This window comes from Musca autumnalis, unplaced genomic scaffold (assembly GCF_047663935.1).
Source record: "Musca autumnalis isolate F117 unplaced genomic scaffold, ASM4766393v1 scaffold_3, whole genome shotgun sequence".
NCBI lineage: Eukaryota > Metazoa > Arthropoda > Insecta > Diptera > Muscidae > Musca > Musca autumnalis.
In genome coordinates, this window is record NW_027411866.1 from 181,269,061 (window position 1) to 181,285,776 (window position 16,716).

At 34.9% G+C, this 16,716-nt stretch overlaps 1 protein-coding gene across 1 annotated transcript; it reads right to left on the bottom strand.

Annotated features, from left to right (window-relative positions):
* Nucleotides 1-4,557: 4,557 nt before the first annotated feature.
* LOC141398372 (very long chain fatty acid elongase 4-like) lies at nucleotides 4,558-13,829 on the bottom strand. Its single transcript, XM_073975659.1, has 5 exons — nucleotides 13,633-13,829; nucleotides 5,916-6,078; nucleotides 5,671-5,842; nucleotides 4,817-4,944; nucleotides 4,558-4,737 (listed from the first exon to the last, which is right to left on the bottom strand). The coding sequence occupies exons 1-5, from the start codon at nucleotides 13,827-13,829 to the stop codon at nucleotides 4,558-4,560; spliced, it is 840 nt and encodes a 279-aa protein (XP_073831760.1).
* Between the last annotated feature and the right edge of the window lie 2,887 nt (nucleotides 13,830-16,716).

Sequence of the window (16,716 nt, forward strand, 5' to 3'; positions counted from 1 at the left end):
AAAAAAATTATACATACTTGTTTTCTACACTCTGAAACCCTTAAATATGAATTTTAAGGAAAATCGGTTGATAGATGTGGGTATTACCGTTCTATTTCAATTGTATAATACGTACAGTCACAACAGATATTTACAGAAAATTCTCCCATCTTAAAATAGAAAAATCCACTTTATTTTAACTGTGGCAAATTTGAGCACGATTTTACTTCTGAATTTATTAGTACAGACCCCCTGCTATCTTTCAAATTCGATTTGGAGGTGGACATATTTGGACATTTTTTTAAAAGTTTAAGTATATTTAAAAAATATTTGTAAAAAATAATTTTTAATATATATAAAAACATTGATTTTTTTACGCTAATTTTGAAAATTTCATCGTTCTTTATGTAAATATTATGAAAGTACTCATTAACAGCTTCCCGATTCATAATAACTCTGGTCTCACTTCTGTATATTTATGCAGCGACGCAATACAACAAAAATTGTATATTTTACAGCACAAAGTCTGTTTTATTTTTACATAAACAAGTGTCAACTTTGGTACTGCGCCAATCAACGAATACTAACGTTATTTACAAAAACTAATTATTTTCAGTCATCTGAATGTTTTTTATTATTCTGTGCAAAAAAAAAAAATTAAAATTTCGAAACTTTAAAAATAGGGTTTTGGCCAAAAATTTCCTGATTGAAACCTATGTGGTTTGGCAGAGGTCACAATATGCTATTTATATCTTACATCACAATGTGCAATTGGTATAATAACTTTGTTTTTCCGAAAATTCATGTAACACCGCGAAATGTTCGTCGTAGAACCACCACGTGCTTTACCAACATTCATTTCTCGGCGAAATAAACCGACTTTGAGAAGTATGTCTGTCCATTAAAAATTGTAATCAAATTACAGGCCGCAATTTTGGGACAATCGTCAAGAAATTTCCAATGGAGGTCGGATTCCCATCAGCTAACGAAACGATCGTTAGCCCTTGTGGGGACGTGTTAACATATTCCAATTGTGCTCAAACTTTGGCAATCTTAATTTTTAACAAAACCAAATATTTTAGGAGGGTTCCGCATAAAAAAAACTGACCTCGATTTTTTAAAACCACTCTTAGTAACCATAATCATGCTACTATTGACGTCACATTTCATGCAAGTTATATCATGCAAAAACACCAATTAAATAAATCAATAACATAACGTGCCGCAATTATATAAAATAAATTCCGTTGAAAACAGTTCCCAGAAGAAGTGGTATAGGGTATCACATAGTCGGCCCCGTCCGACTACAGTCCTCTCTTACTTGTTTTATATTTGATTTTTTTGGACAATTTTTGCCTTAATTAGGACCCCACAGCTAAACTTTAATATGCATTTGAAAAAAAAAAGAGAATATATTTCCATTTTTGCTGCAAGCAATTATCGTGATGATTTCACTTATGTATATGTATTTCAAATAATAATTGAAAATACAACATCACAGCGATTCAAGCTAGTAATCTTAACTTCATCACCGCAAATTGTACAAGTATTTTTTAATTAAAATATTAAACGAGGAAAATAATTAACAGGATCATGGTGCGGATGGTTTACACTCAGATACTCCGGTAATATGTAAATGCAATTGTTAAAGTCGCACATTTTAATGACACACCAGCAAAGCATTTCTGTGTGAAAAAATATGTTTTTAATTATTAAAAAAAAAAACATTTTACTGAAATGTTAACAGTTGGGAATAACTCCAAACTTCATAACCAACAGCACAAAAAACATGCACACTATCTGCTAAGTTAATAATGTCATTCCGCAAAATATTAAACACAAATTGGACAAATATGTCCTTAACTTTCACACAACACATCATAAAAATTTTACTGAAATTGTTTTATAAAATGTGGGGTTATATTCCATTGTCATGAAAATTCATGACGGGCTGACACCTAAAACTTTTTTTACAAAATAACTTTTTTCTTTAAAAAAATATATTTTATTGTACCCTCCACCATAGTATGGAGGGTACATTAAGTTTGTTTTTCCGTTTGTAACACATTGAAATAATCATTTGCGACCCTATAAAGTAGATATGGTAATTTCTGAGTGAAATCGGACACTTTTTCAGAATGAGGTTCTTGATTTTCTTTATTTTTTGCTGTGGTGATGCTGCTCATCAGCAAAACATATTGTTTTTTTACTTACCCTTCCAAAGATATTCCCATTACGATAGGACTTGTGGTTTCCAAGCAAAATCGTGAAAACCTTAAGAACCCTAAAAATGTAAACTTTGATCGAAATTTATTTGAAAATTCCTGCGGCGATTTTTTTTTTTTTTTTTGAATTTTCTCATCTATGAACATTGTAGTTTCAGAATCCGCAGAAACTTCCAAGGTGTAAGCACCTTTCATTTAAAGTTAGTTAAGGCGCACCGTGTTTTCTATCATGATTACGACACACAGTGGGAAAAAATGCAGATCTAGCATGCAGAAAATATAAGTCGGTGTTTTATTGTATATTTATCCATAATTATCATAAGAATAGCTTTAGCTTGAAAATTTGACTATATTTATTGATATATTTGGTCAATTTGTATTTTTTTATATATTTGTTGGTGTAACTCCCATAGAACGGTACCTCCCGATTTTGGTAATTTTGAAGGTTTTAGCCGCACTACCCAACTGAAATGGCTGAAATTCTAAATGCCTTTGTTGGGGTATAAAATATTCCTACAGAGAATGGTTGGTACAGGTCCACTTTTTAACAAAGCCCCCCATAGGGTAGTACCATCCGATTTTCGATATTGTGGCTTCAATATCCCACCGAAATGGCTGAAATTTTGTATTTAGTCTTCGTTGGGGTTATAAAAACCCACTATCGCACCGATATGGTGGAAATCTAAATTGAATATACATAATTTATGGTGGAGGTTTATAGTTCTGCACTAGGGTTATGACTTTTTTACCACCTCGTTTCCCTGTATGATATTTTGATGACTTTTTACCTAAGATGAGTTTTTATCTAATTATAAAGTGATTCGAAAAAAAGCTTCCGCACAAAAAGCTTTTAAAGTTTTTATTTTTCAGAACTTTTGAAAAAATTTTTAAGTCATTACAAGCAGATAATTAACTGAACACAAAGCATAGGGGCACACGAAATAACCAAAATGACGCAATCGTTTGCTTCTCACTAATTTTATCATCGTTTTGGCCAAAAAGTTTGTAACGCATCGAAATAATGGTCGTAGACCCATACTTAGAAATACCAAAATGAATGTCTCGACGAGCTGAGTCGATCTGGCTATGTGTGTCCGTCCGTCTGTCCGTCTCTCCATCTAAACCTTGTAATCACGCTACAGGTCGCAATTTTGATCGGATCGTCACGAAATTTCGGATGTTGATGAGGGTCCCGGAGGGGAAGAAGCCTCTTGATTTTGGTGATGGTCGGATAATATTTAGGGGTCGTAATGGGGAAAAAACGTATTTGGATAAAAAGACAACGTTTTTTTCCAAATCGAATATCTCAGCTTCTATATGGGGTATACCAAAAGCAAAACCTGACGATGAAACATCGAAGATATCACAATAGTAGCAAATAAAACCCAACTTTTAATTTTTGCTATTATAATTAAAATGACGAATATCACGAATATCAAAAGCAAAGCCTGACTAGAAAAGTAGAAGATCCCATATTTAAAATTATGCAAAGTAGGTTGGCGTAGGTGGTCAACTAATAGAGATATCGCAATAGTCGGTAAGACATCCCGTTTTTTCCACTTTTTCTGCAATCACACTACATGTCGGAATTTTGATCGGATCATCACGAAATTTTCTCACAGAGATAGAAGCATATTGATGTTGGTGATGTCGATAGTAGTCAAATATAAAATTAAATATTAATTATTTGGGTTCAGTTCGCCTTAAGTCATATGGTATAAAAGCCAGATAGGTGAAAACTTTCGTATCTCCCTAAAAGAAATGTTTTCGAGTGAAAAGATAATGCACAGAGGTAGTGGTGTAGGGTATCACATAGTCGGCCCCGTACCGACTATAGCCTTTTCTCACTTGTTTTATTATACCCTACACCATTATGTGGGAAGGGTATTATAAGTTTGTTTTGGTAAAAATTCACGTACCACCGCGAAATATTCGTCGGAGACCCCCAATGTGGTATACCAATCTTCATATCTCGACGAGATAAAGCGATTTTGAGATGTGTGTCCGTCCGTCCGTCTGTCCATTATAAATTGTAATCAAACTCCAGGCCGCAATTATGGACCGATCGTCACGATTATTACATTATTATTTAAGCTTGGTGTGATACGGTACCAGAATCCACAAAGTTATTTCTTACAATACGTTTATTTGTTCCATAAAAAAAATTTTGATTTGTGGAAAGCTAATTCCCAGGAGTAATGGGTGTATGGTATCACAAGGCCGGCTCGTCTGACGTTAGCCTTGGCTTACGTATTATTTATAAAGATGTTTTCGTTTTATTGGAATTATAAGATTTTTATTGTTCTTAAAATTTTATAGCAACTAAATATAACTATTTACTAAGCTTAATTAGTTACTTAGATTTCTTATTCTTCACTTGATGTGTTCGTGTATATTCTTTTTTATAAAAATGTCCAAAAAGTATTAAAAATGTAACCATATAACCTATTGTTACGTATTTTATCCCAGTTGGAACGTCGCATTTAAAGGCTATGGCTTGTATGCCCCAAATCACGCCAAGTGTGAATTGTGCCTGAAAGAAACATTCATTGTAGACATTTGAATGGAGAAATTTATGCTAGTTATTTTTTAAGAGATTTTGTATGTCTTACCAATTGTACAACTGTCAGATACTTCTTCCACCAAAGGTATTTTTGAATGGCAGGACCACAAGCACTTAGAGCGTAGTATGTGTACATAATTACATGAATGATTGAATTGACAAGTGACGGAAAGAATACTGAAATAGCAAAAGAAGATAATAAATAAATTATCTATTAATTATTCAATTCGAGTCTCAGTAAAGGTCCTTTTTAGAATTTTTCACCAAACTCCATGCTTGGTATATCTCACACATGATGAAGGAACAAAATTACATGCCGAGAAGGAATATGAAAGGAAACATATTTGCAAAACCATACATTTCGGGTCAGACAAAATAAGCAATAATTTACTGTGTCAAGGCACAAATATTATTTTTCATTGTATTTACAACAGCCACTCTCTGATTTCAAAATATGTTTCCTTTGGCCACATTTGTTCTTTGCACGTGGACGAATATAGTTTATCCATAGACAAAACAAAATAAACAGCCTGTTTCACTATGTCGAGCGAAAATGAAAACAATAGAAAAACGACCTTAGCTCGTGTATGATTTTCAAATTTTGTAGTTGTTTGGAATCAAAAACAAAGCCAATATTACCATGAAAAGCAAAGTTTAGGTGTTTTTCGTTTCGACATAGTGAAACAGGCCCTTAGTCTTTTGTCAGAACAGAATATTTGGTAACTTCTATATTTGGCATTTTGTATTGAGTTGAATGGTCACCAAACCCAATTCGAACATACTCAGTGAGAACATTCCGGTGTCTTTATTTTGTTTTGTCTATTTAACCTTTTGTTTGAGAATATAAAATACTTGGTCTACTATTTTTCGATATGGATTTGTTTATTATTTCGTAATACTTACTGGCTCCAGTGGGTACATATTTAGTGGCAGCCCACCACATTGGAAACATTGTACTATGATGATAGATATGTAACGGTGACAGTTGTTTCCACTTGTGTCTCAATATAAAGAATGCCGTATCACAAAATTCCAATAATTTTGAAAAATAAAACCACCATACAGCCGAGGCTAGCTAAAGGAGAGAAGAGAAAAATAAAAATGAATTTTAAAAATATTCTTTCTATACCAATCCATGATATTTTTACCCTTATTTCTTGTTCAGAGTAAATCACTCGATGTGGCTGACACCAATAACTATATTTTAGTTTGGTTGCGCTTTGCAATAATTCTTTAGCAATGTATAAATTCAACAATGCCATACAGAAGTTGTAGGCAATTAAAAGGCCCTGGAGTTTAAAGGGTTTGTATCTGAAATATTAAAAAAATACAATTTCATCAGTTAATAACATTAATTACATGTATATAATAAATATTGTAAATAATTTTCAAATAACAATAAATTTTATTAAATTGAATTAATTGAGCTATCATGAACTAAGGAGTTTGTATTGAAAAAGTGATATCGAGCGAAATCCACACACATCTAACCAATATGCTACGATAGGTTTTTTTGGTGGTTTAATTCAGTTCATCAGGCATCCTTGCATTCTTACTTTTGGTCTTCTATTACGCTGCGGTGTCAGAATATGGTTAATTTTCCATGACTCAAATAACCACTCCCATTAGATATATTGATTGGCAGGGAATTAAATATACAGCCGCTGCCGGAATATGTTATTGGTACCCAATGCCACTACGTTCACCAACCTCGTATCCCTCTATGATATTTTGATGAGTTTTTACCTAAGATTACATAAAATCTTAATTTTTTGAGTCATTTTTTCCATTTCATTGAATTTTTCAAAAAAAAAAAAAAAAAAAAAAAACAAGTAAGAAAAGTCTATAGTCGGACGGAGCCGACCATGGGATACCATATACCACTATCCCTGGACAATCGCCCTCCACGGAACTTCTTTTCAATGATTGTGAAAATTTAATTATCAAATATCAGAGATCTAATGTATAATACTTATGACCAAAACCAAAAAGTTATCTAGCATGACAAAGACATTTTTGTAGCAGGAGAGGAAAATGTAGTTCACACTAACTAAAATGTAATGAAACCCACTTATGTATGTAGTACTACTACTTCGTTGTTTAATCGCTACGTTATATAAATTTTTACCAATTTCACACAAAAGTTTCTGTCCATTTAACCCGCTAAGTATTATCTGATCTTCACGTTGGTTTGTATGCTTCTTCATCATCATAAACTCAAACTTTGTTTAAAATGTTGCGGGTTATTATTTTGACCTACAGAGCCTCTACAAAATTGGTTAAAATTTTGTTTTTGGTCCATTTCATTCCCTGAACATTTCACGATCATCAGCAAAAACTAATCATTTCTATTCTGGCCCGAACCCAACCTCCTTAAAAAAATTCGTTACAATCGGTCCATAATTGCGGCCTTAAGCTTGTTTACAATTTTTAATGGACGGACACACATCGCTAAATCGCTTTATCTCGTTGAGATATGAATTTTGGCATACCAAATAAGGGGTCTAGGACGAATACTTCGTGGTGTTACATAAATGGAGAGACAATATGTAGCATGGGATAAAAATGTGGTTCTCTACACAGAACCCATTATATACATATTAGGCAGTAGGCCCGTTATCTAGCAAACACTTTATTGCAATTTACATCAGAGGAAAGGTCAGTAGTTTTTTCCCCATATGTAGGCTACTTTGCGAAATACATATGTCCTCAAGGAATTTAAATATCGACCAAAAATAAAATTTTTATATTTTTCATACAAAAGTAATGGTCCATTTCACCCGCTAAAGAACAATTCATTCAAAATTGTAGGCATCTTTTTCGACCTATACTCTTACCCGGTGCAAAATTTCGTGACTATTGATGTATAATTGCGACGTCTAGCGAGTTTGTTATTACACTACAAACAAATAACCGAATATATTAGGCTATAACTCTGTTATCTGATCATGCACACCACCATAATTGGCATCAATTGAAAGGTCAAGCGTTCCACTTTCAAGTATATCTCACTTGTCCGGATTGTCACTTCCAGAAATTAAGATATAAGCTATATATTAAAAATTTTCACAATTTTCACTCAAAAGTTTTGGTCCATTTAACCCTCTAAATATTATCCGATCGGCATCTCAAATTGCAAGCTTCTCCTTTGTGATATGCTCTTACCTTATTTAAAATTACGCGTTGATCGGACTATTATTGAGACCTACAGAGCCGCTAGAAAATTGGATAAATATTATGTTTTTGGTCCATTTCACCCGCTAAATATTTCACGATCATCACCAATAAGAATAGGGATCTATTCTGATCTGAACCCGACCTCCATACAAAATTTCGTGACGATCGGTCCATAATTGCGGCCTGGAGCGTGTGGACGGACACACATCTCAAAATCGCTTTATCTCGTAGAGATATGAAGATTGGTATACCACATTGGGGGTCTCCGACGAATATTTCGCGGTGTTACATGAATTTTTACCAAAACAAACTTATAATACCCTTTTCCACATTGTGGTATAGGGTATAAAAATCAGAGTGGTTTGTGCGGAACCTTTTTTATAATAAAATTTAATGAATGTTATTTTAGGTATTAATAAGCAAAAGTTCATTCATTCTCACTTATAATTTAGCTATTTTTGTTTTTTTTTTTTTGACAAAATCATCAAAAGTGTGATTGGTGCACCGAATAATTGACGAAAATATATATAAGAGCTAGCTATATCCAAATCGGAACCGATTTCAATATAATTTTACAAACTTTTTTCAGAGCAAATTTCGTAAAACATTTTAAATTTCATAAAAATTGGACACATATGTTCATATAACGTAAATATGACCAAATATAGCCAAAATAAATAGCGTTCATCCTTTGGCCGAAAAAATAATAGTCCCCAATTTTTGGTAGAGAGGTTTATTAACCACTTTGAATCATAAATGCCAAATGACAACCAGACAAAACGCAAATGGGAATTTTATACAAACAACATAAATTTATTTTTTAAAGCCCATACCTATATACGGACGTATACCCAGGGCGTGTGTGGTGAAAAAAGTAGAACACATGTATTCTTATGAGAACTACCGAAATACGTCGAGCGTATACTTTTTGTAAGTTGAACAAATTCAACTACCCAGCTAGCATTTGTTTTATCAAAAATCACATTGCGGAGTCTTTTTAGAGTCCTCTTGGTTGATCAAAAATTTATTAAGTCGCTTGTATGATCAGAAAGGGACTCGAAATTGACTCCCTGTAATGATTAAAAAGAGTTAAATTTGAAAAACAACAACAAATGTGTAGCAATCACCAATAAATCATTGAGGCGTTTAAAATGTGACTATTTTTTCGTTATTTATTGTCACATTTTGATCTTCATGAAGATTGAAAAATGCTTAATCAAAAAATGGTCATGCAGGTGTTTGAAAAGTGATTATAATTATGTATCTTCTGATCATATTTCGAACAGATAGGTGATTAAAAACTGATTGTTTTGTTTTATTTTTGTTTGGTTGTAAATAATTCTCATATAGACTTTCTATAAAACTTTGATATAAATGTAGCGTATAATATTAAGCGTATAGACAAAAACACAACACATGTTCAGGTTTTGCCAAGTGAAACATAAAGGATAATTATAAGACATAACAAAACAGAAAAGACAATAAAGCAAAGGAAAGAAACAAAAAAGAATAAAAAGGAAATTGTTTTAATTTATTTCGTCTAATAAAAAGACTCATAAATGACTCCTTAAAGACTCATAAAAACTTATAAATATGACTCATAAAAGAGTCCCAAATTAATCAACAAATCACCAATAAATGATTGAAATACAACTCGAAAAAGAAAATGGGCAAAGAAGTCATTTATCATCAGAAAATGAGCTCATATTCCATCAAAATAGACTCGAATTTGATTAAAATGTTCAAAAAATGCTGGCTGGGATATGACAGAACGTTTTGTATGCATGTATGTGTGTGTTTTGTGTTTTGAAACATTTGCCAAACATTCGACAGTGATAGTCGTTTTCGAATGTTGTGCCGAACATTCGAATAATAGGTGTGTTCGTTTACTCAACAATTTGTACAAGCCCAGTAACTTCTTGTAAACGGCTAATGTCTTTTCCATTGTGCCGTAGAGTAACCGAACAACTTCCAGTAACAATTCGTACAAATTTTGAGTAAAAGAACACATTCAATATCAGCAACTGGTATGTAGGTATTGGAAAAAATCAAAAAAAGTGATTATAGCGTTTTTGTTGTCACGGTAACTAAAATTAAGGATATTATTATACATTTTTGAAAAATTGGGCTGACCGCGATATTCCATTTCCGAGATGAGCGTTCAGGATCAAGACAGTAATTACCATAGTATTGCAAACAATTGTTAATCAAAACGTTCAATAATAACTTTGATTTCACGTCTTTATACCCTCAGCATTTATGCTTACGAGGGTATATACACTTTCATACGGGCAAAATGTGCATCATCGAAATAATGGTTTTATACCCAAGTATGTTTGGACGAAATGTGTGTTCTGACTATTTGGAGTCGATTTAGCAATGTCCGTCCGTCTGTCTGTCTGGCTGATGCGCACGATAACTCTCGAACAGGTAAACCGATTCGGTCCAAAATTTGGCTTTCGTAGTATATTGTTCAAAGTTAGTTTATGTTCGAAGATGGTTTATATCGGTCCACTCCTTCCGGTAACTCCCCCACAAAAGTTCGGAAATGTTTGGAAAATTTGTGCGCACTATAACTCTTGAAGGGAGTAACCGATTAGTTCCATACTTTGCACATCGTAAAATTTCTAGCAGATTTCCAGTATGGACTCAGTCGGTCCACTCCTTCGGGTACCTCCCACACAAAATTTCGGAAAAGTTCAGTTTAGGACCTTCTTCCTCTTTGATTTTTGTTGTAGCAACTTGTATTCACTGCCCCGCTTACGACGGTGTATGTCCCATTAAGGGCAAGTCCATAATTCCTAAGAAAATACCCTGAAAGATGCAAAAACCCCTATGACACCGTGTGTAGTGGTTGGAGCCCAAGACAACTCTCGAACGGATCAACCGATTTGGTCCAAAATTTGTCCTTCGTAATATTTTGTCCAAACATAGTTTAAATTCGAAGATAAGCCATATCGGTCCACTCTTTCAAGTACCACCCCCACAAAAGTTCAAAAATGTTCGGAAAAAATTTTCGCACGATAAGTATTGATTTAGTCCATACTTTACACATCCTAATATGTCTACCAGATATAGCTCAGGTTCGAATATGGATTAGGTTTGTTCACTCCTTCGGGTACCTATCACACAAAATTACGGATAAGTTCACTTTAAGACCTGCAATAGAATCACTTTGATTTTTTTAAAGCAACTATTATTCGCTGCCTCAATTTCGACGGTATTTTTTTTTCAGGGGCAAGTCCATACTTCTTGAGAAAACAGCCCGAAAGGTGTAAAAAACCCTATGGCACCATATGTAGTGGCTGGAGAGCACGATAACTCTCGAAGTAACCGATTTGGTACAAAATTTGGCCTTCCTTATATTATGTCATACTTTCAGTTCGAAGATAGGCAATACCGGCCCACAACTTCCGGTAGTTCCCCCGAAAATTTAAAAAATGTCACTTAAATAGTAAGCACGATATCTCTTGAACAAATTTGGTCCATACTTTAGATCTCCTAAAATGTTTAAAAGTTATACATTGGCGAGGTGATTCTTATTTATTTGACTTCAACTTTTACTTTGACAGGAAAATCGTGAAAAATGTGGTTTAATCACAAATCGAGAGAAAACAAAAATGACACGTTGGCTTCAACCATTTTAACCCATTTTTTATACCCTCAGCATTTATGCTAACGAGGGTATATACCCTTTCATACGGACAAAATGTGCCTCATCGAAATAATGGTTTTAGACCCCAAGTATGTTTGGACGAAATGTGTTACAGACAATTTGGAGTCGATTGAGCAATGTCCGTCCGTCTGTCTGTCTGGCTGGCTGGAGCGCACGATAACTCTCGAACGGATGAACCGATTCGGTTCAAATTTTGGCTTTCGTAATATTTTGCCCAAACTTAGTTTAAGTTGGAAGATGAACTATATCGGTCCACTCCTTCCGGTACCTCCCCCTCAAAAGTTCGAAAATGTTCAGAAAATTTGTGCGCGATAACTCTTGAAGGGAGTAACCGATTTGGTCCATACTTTGCCCATCGTGGAGCGTGTACCAGGCTTAGATAAGGTTCTAATATGGGCTCAATCGGTCCACTCCTTCGGGTACCTCCCACACAAAATTTCGGATAAGTTCAGTTTAGGACCATCTCGCGAATCGCTTTGATTTTTGCTTTAGCAACTTGTATTCACTGCCCTCCATATGATGGTATAAGTTTCATCAGGGGCAAGTCCATACTTCCTGAGAAAATAGCCTGAAAGTTGCAAAAAACCCCTATGACACCGTGTGAGGAGGTTGGAGGGCAAAATAACTCTCGAACAGGTCTGCCGATTCGGTCCAAAGTTTGGCCTTAGCAATATTTTGTCCAAACATAGTTTAAGTTCGAAGATAAGCCATATCGGTCCACTCCTTCAGGTACCTCCCCCACTAAAGTTCAAAAATGTTCGGAAAAATTGTGCGTACGATAACTCTTGAAGAGAGTGGCCGAATTGAACCATACTGTACACATCCTAATATATCTACCAGATATAGATCAGGTTCAAAAATGGACTATATTTGTCCACTCCATCCGGTACCTCCCACACAAAATTTCGGATAAGTTCACTTTAAGACCTGCTTTCGAATCACTTTGATTTTTATTGAAGTAACTTGCATTCGCTGCGTCAATTGCGATAGTAAAAGTTGTTTCAGGCGCAAGTCCATACTTCTCGAGCAAACATCACTGAAGTTGTAAAAAACCCTTATGGTACCATATGTAGTGGCTGGAGATCCATTCTTTTTAGTATCTCCTCCGCAAAACTTTTGATCTTTAATCCTAATCTACATTTTTGTCAGTTCAAACGCCCAAAATTTTTAAAACTCCCTAAATACATGCGTTTTTTGGGAAAAAATTGTTTCAATATACACGGGCTGAGGGTATATCTCTGTCGGCAAAGCCGACTGATACTTTTTTACTTGTTTACATAGATAAAGCCACAGCTTCCACGCAAATTAAGTTTTAAGGCCAATATTGTGTGCCAAGTCTAAAAACATTACATTTTATCCACAAACATTTAATTTGTATGATATACAACCAAAATTCGCGAGTTATAAAAGATAAACCTTGGCTTCAACTATGTTACATTTTCAAAAATATTGCCCATATACACTTTATAAGGCTTCCTACGAACATTTCGATGTGTTACAAACGGAATGAAACCTTAACATATCATCGATGTTATGGTGGAGGGTATAAAAAACACTCTCCATTGACTAACGAAAGACTGCACGGCTAGTCCACTAAACTTGAATTTCACTAAAATTTAGTATCTGAGGAAAAATAAAATAGCTCGCTTCGTGTAAAGGCGACGATAATTTTTTGAAACGACTCATGAAGGCAACAAACCTATTTTCTGAGAAATAGCTGTTTCTTTCTCCAGAAATATGCAAAAATGACGTATTTTCCAAAATTGGAAAACCTTTTTCGTCTTTGGGAGCACCCTAACCACTGTGCGGCGTACTTCAGAATGTATCTATATGCAAAACATTGCTGTACCCTGAAAATAGTATTCTTTTTCGTATTTCCAAAAATGGATTTTTATAGTGAATTCGCTCTTGACACAATGTGCATCCATTTTTTATTATCTTCAGCGATCATCAAATATCTCCTTATTTCCAATAAATTTAAAATTTTGCTTGTACAACTGTGTCTGACTTACCTTTTAAAAATTTTCGATAAATATAACGACATAACAAGATAAGCAATTATCCACATTACAACAGGTGTAAACGACGGCACTAGCAGCCAATCTTTTGTTCGAGGATCTGCTAAATGTTCATATCGTTGTATCCATGAATTCGGATTGCTGAGTGTTGTATAATTCAAGTTATGTTGTGCTGATGTTAAGATATCCATTGTCACAAATAAGCCAAGGTGTCTTTGCGACTTTTTTCTTTACCCGACTGAAATCAATAACTAAATATTTCTCTATATAAATAAAGTTTCAAATTTAAATAATAAATATTTATAGGTGTTTCTTAAAATGTACATATTTTGTGTATTACGCAAAGTCTTGAAGCCGCGCATGACGTTAAACACTATATTAATCAAGCGGTATTACTCATTGACCGTGGGATAGAAAATGCATAAATTTAGTTTTATGTTGGTTGGACCTATTTAAATATTTGATAGGTTCTCAAGTTTGCTGTACGTTTGACTTTTTGTTCAATATGCTGCTAGCCATGCTTATGCATAATTATGTTGTAGCATAATACACCGATAGCTTGACATTGTTTTTGTTCACTTTCAATTTACAAATGTTCAGCTGTAGACTAACGAATGCAAGAAAGCTCTATACTCTGACGAAGCCGATCAATAATACGATGTATTACATTACATTTTACAAAACTAAATATTGCACAAAGATTTCGATACACTGAGCTCCACGTACAGAATTGTAATATGCATCAATTTAAAAACTGCAAATTTCTCTTACTTGATTGCGCCAATTTCTTTAACATTGTAGTGCCACTTTGTAGCACGGAAGTAAAGTATAGTTCTTTACACACAAATGAAACAAAGCAATAAACAATCCCTTAAGAATGGTTTTATGTTCGGCCAGGGCGATCTTTTTATACGAACCAACACGAACTGTAAATAGGAACAATTAGTTTCCTTTCGTTTATGAAAGTACTGAGCTCTCTCTCTCTCTACGTTAAGGCTTATTCCTCGGAGGAGCAGAATATCTTAACAAAAGATAATCAATCTATATTGACAAATTTCTGCATTGAGGTTCTCTACCCATTGAGATTCTACAGTACCCAGTTACATCCATTCCATAAGGAAACAAGGAAAATGGTGTTAAGTTCGGCCAGAGCGAACTTGTTATTCCCTCCACCACGAGTTGAAATAAAATGGAACAATAAGTTTTCTTTCGTTTCTCAAGAATACTAAATAGCAAATTTCAGCAAGTTCGGTAAAATAATTGGGCTAATCTTCAAAATACCGAAATTCGGGAGGCACCGTTCCATGGGGGCTATATAAAAACTTAGAACTGTACCTGCAAATTTGTGGCGGAAAGTTTTCAGACTCAACGAAGACTAAATACCGAATTTCCGATATATCGGTTAAAACTTCAAAATACAGAAAATTAAGAGGTACGCTTCTATGGGGGATATAGGAACCCTCGCACCTACACTGATAATTATCTTATGGAATATTTTATAACCCCATAGAAGACAGAACAAAAAATTTCAGTCTTTCGGTGGGTCACTGACGTCACAAACTTAAGAATTACGAAAATCGGGAAGTACTTTTTAGCGGATATACCGAAACGTGGGTCTACACCGACGAATTTCAGTCAGAAAAGGTTTTACCTGCTACAAAGACTAAATACCAAATTTTAGCCATTTCGGTGGGTTGCTGTGGCCACAACCTTCAAAATACCAAAAATTGGGAAGTACCGTTCTATGGGGGCTATATGAAGGCGTGGACCTATCTTGATCTCAACAGACGGACAGTTGGGCATGGTTATATCGACTTAGAATTTGACCCTGATCAAGAATATGTATAATTATAGGGTCTCCGATGAATATTTCGATGTGTTACAAACGGAATGACAAATTTAATTATACCCTCCATATTATGGCGGAGAGTGCCACCGTGGTGCAATGGTATACACGCCCGCCTTGCACGCAGAAGGTCGGTGGTCTATTCCCCGGCCAATCATCATCATCAGACATTTTTCAACGGTGGCAGAATACCCCTCAGTAATGTTGGCGACATTTCCTAAGTATTTCAGCCATGTGAAACTTCTCCACAAGTGGTGTCTTAAGACACGCCGTTCGGACTTGGCGATAAACAGTAGATCCCATATTATTGAGCTAAATACGAATCGGGGTGCACTCATTGGTCAGAGAAGTCTCCCTTGTCCCGTATGGGATGTTGTGGAATATTTTTTTTTTGTTATAAAAATTGGATGTATTACCGACTATAGTTTTATATTCATTGTCAGGGTTTGCGTTTGGAAAGTTCCAAGGTTCTGTGACATTCGTCATTACAATAAAAATCGCAAAAATGAAAATGGAGTGTACGTACCACCTACGACTACCTTCTATGTATCGTTGTAAAGGTTAATTTTTTTACTTTCGTTATCAGACTTTGGTTTTGGAGCCAAAGCAGTGATATTCGGCATTACAATTGAAATCCCAAAAATGAAAACTTGGATTGGATAAGCGACTATTGTGATATCTCCCTTGTTTACCTACGTCACCTACGACAATCTACTTTACATTGTTGTAAAGCTGAAGTTTTCCACTTCCATCGAAACCTTGACTTTTTCCTCACAGAAGTTTTTTGCCCATTCCGGCCTCTGAAGATTATTCGACCATCACCATAATCAATAGGGTTCTTCACCTTCGGACCCCCATCAACACCCAAAATTTGGTGACTACGCGACCAAAATTGCGATCTGTAACGGGATTACAAAGTCTAAATGGACCGAGGGACGGAGGACACACATAGCCAGATCAGCTCAGCTCGTCGAGACATTCATTTTGGCACATATAAGTATAGGTATACGATCATTATTTCAATGTGTTACAAACTTTTGGGCCTAAACCAACCTCTAATGCCCTCCCTACTCACGAATCGGCTCAGAATGTGATTCTATGGGTATCCGTGAGTGGAACTATAGACGTATCTGGTTCTCTTTTGCATGTTACATACAAATACATACAAATACAGAATTATGGAGGGTTTTACATTGACCATAATAACGATTATGTCGTGATTAAAATCCCTT

Coding starts and splice junctions, on each gene's coding strand:
- LOC141398372 (XM_073975659.1), bottom strand. CDS start 13,829: ATGGATATCTTAACATCAGCACAACATAACTTGAATTATACAACACTC. Junction 4,945..5,670: donor ATATGTACCCACTGGAGCCA/GTAAGTATTACG, acceptor TTGCTATTTCAG/TATTCTTTCCGTCACTTGTC. Junction 4,738..4,816: donor ATCTGACAGTTGTACAATTG/GTAAGACATACA, acceptor TGTTTCTTTCAG/GCACAATTCACACTTGGCGT.